The sequence below is a fragment of the Muntiacus reevesi genome, chromosome X, assembly GCF_963930625.1.
Source record: "Muntiacus reevesi chromosome X, mMunRee1.1, whole genome shotgun sequence".
Taxonomy (NCBI): Eukaryota; Metazoa; Chordata; class Mammalia; order Artiodactyla; family Cervidae; genus Muntiacus; species Muntiacus reevesi.
The window spans coordinates 134,595,726-134,596,671 of NC_089271.1; the positions used below are offsets into that span (position 1 = coordinate 134,595,726).

The window sequence follows — 946 nt, forward strand, 5'->3', positions numbered from 1 at the left end:
CCCTGAAGTCATCACAATGGCCACACGGGTTCTGGCTGGAGTGGGGCCCTCTACGACGTCAGCAAGGGCCCAGCCCTGGCTGGTCCTCAGTCTCCAGGTGCCAGGGCAGACCAGCACACCAGGATCCATTTCCTCTCGGCTCACCAGGTGGTCCCTCAAATCGTTCCTGTGCTTTTCCATGGGCGTTACCTGTGTCTACGCCTAATGTTGACTTCTCTGGGAAAGAAAGCCAAAGAAATCCAGGGGAAGATGCTCTGCAGAGGGCACTTTTTAATTTGGCAGAATCGACAAGAACATGCTCAAGACTGGCTTGAGATCACGTTGCTCTGGCTTTTCTTCATTGTTCTGAGGTACGTGACAGTGAAGTTGGCAGGAGAGAGTGGCGACAGTAAAGTGCAGACTCCTGCTGCCCTTCAGGCCCGTTCATTTGGCTCTCTCGGAAGGCAAAAGGAAAAGACATCCTCTGAAGAAGACTATATGTTCCATACATTAACCCTGCTCGAGATGGATCTTGTGAAATTTGTGTCCAGTGTGCGAAATCTGAAACTCGCCACATCAACCGGTGGTAACCTCAAGCCCCTCAATGTCGAGATTCCTGCAGACCTATGAGCTCTGGGGCAACGAAGAATCCGACTGAGTGGATTTGTGAGTCAAAGCAGGAAAGGAAATGTTGAGCGTTGATATACCTTATCCAAACTAATAAAACTATTCTGAAGCAAATAAAATAGCCTCTGATAATGTTTATTCACTCTATAGTTTTATCTTTTCCAGAATGTCATATAATTGGCAGCATGCAGTGTATTATATTTTCCAGGCTAGATTATTTTACTTATTAGCATTCATTCAGGTTTCACCCATTTCTCTTTGTGATTTGATAGCTCATTTCTTTTGATTCTTGAATAATACTCTGTTATGTTGATGTACCATAGTTTGTTTATCCAGCCAT

The 946-nt window shown here is 45.3% G+C and overlaps 1 protein-coding gene across 1 annotated transcript; it reads left to right on the forward strand.

Annotated features, from left to right (window-relative positions):
- The first annotated feature begins 204 nt into the window (after nucleotides 1-204).
- Nucleotides 205-609, forward strand: LOC136154730 (protein FAM209-like). The gene has a single exon (XM_065916889.1). The coding sequence runs from the start codon at nucleotides 205-207 to the stop codon at nucleotides 607-609; it is 405 nt and encodes a 134-aa protein (XP_065772961.1).
- The last annotated feature ends 337 nt before the right edge of the window (nucleotides 610-946 follow it).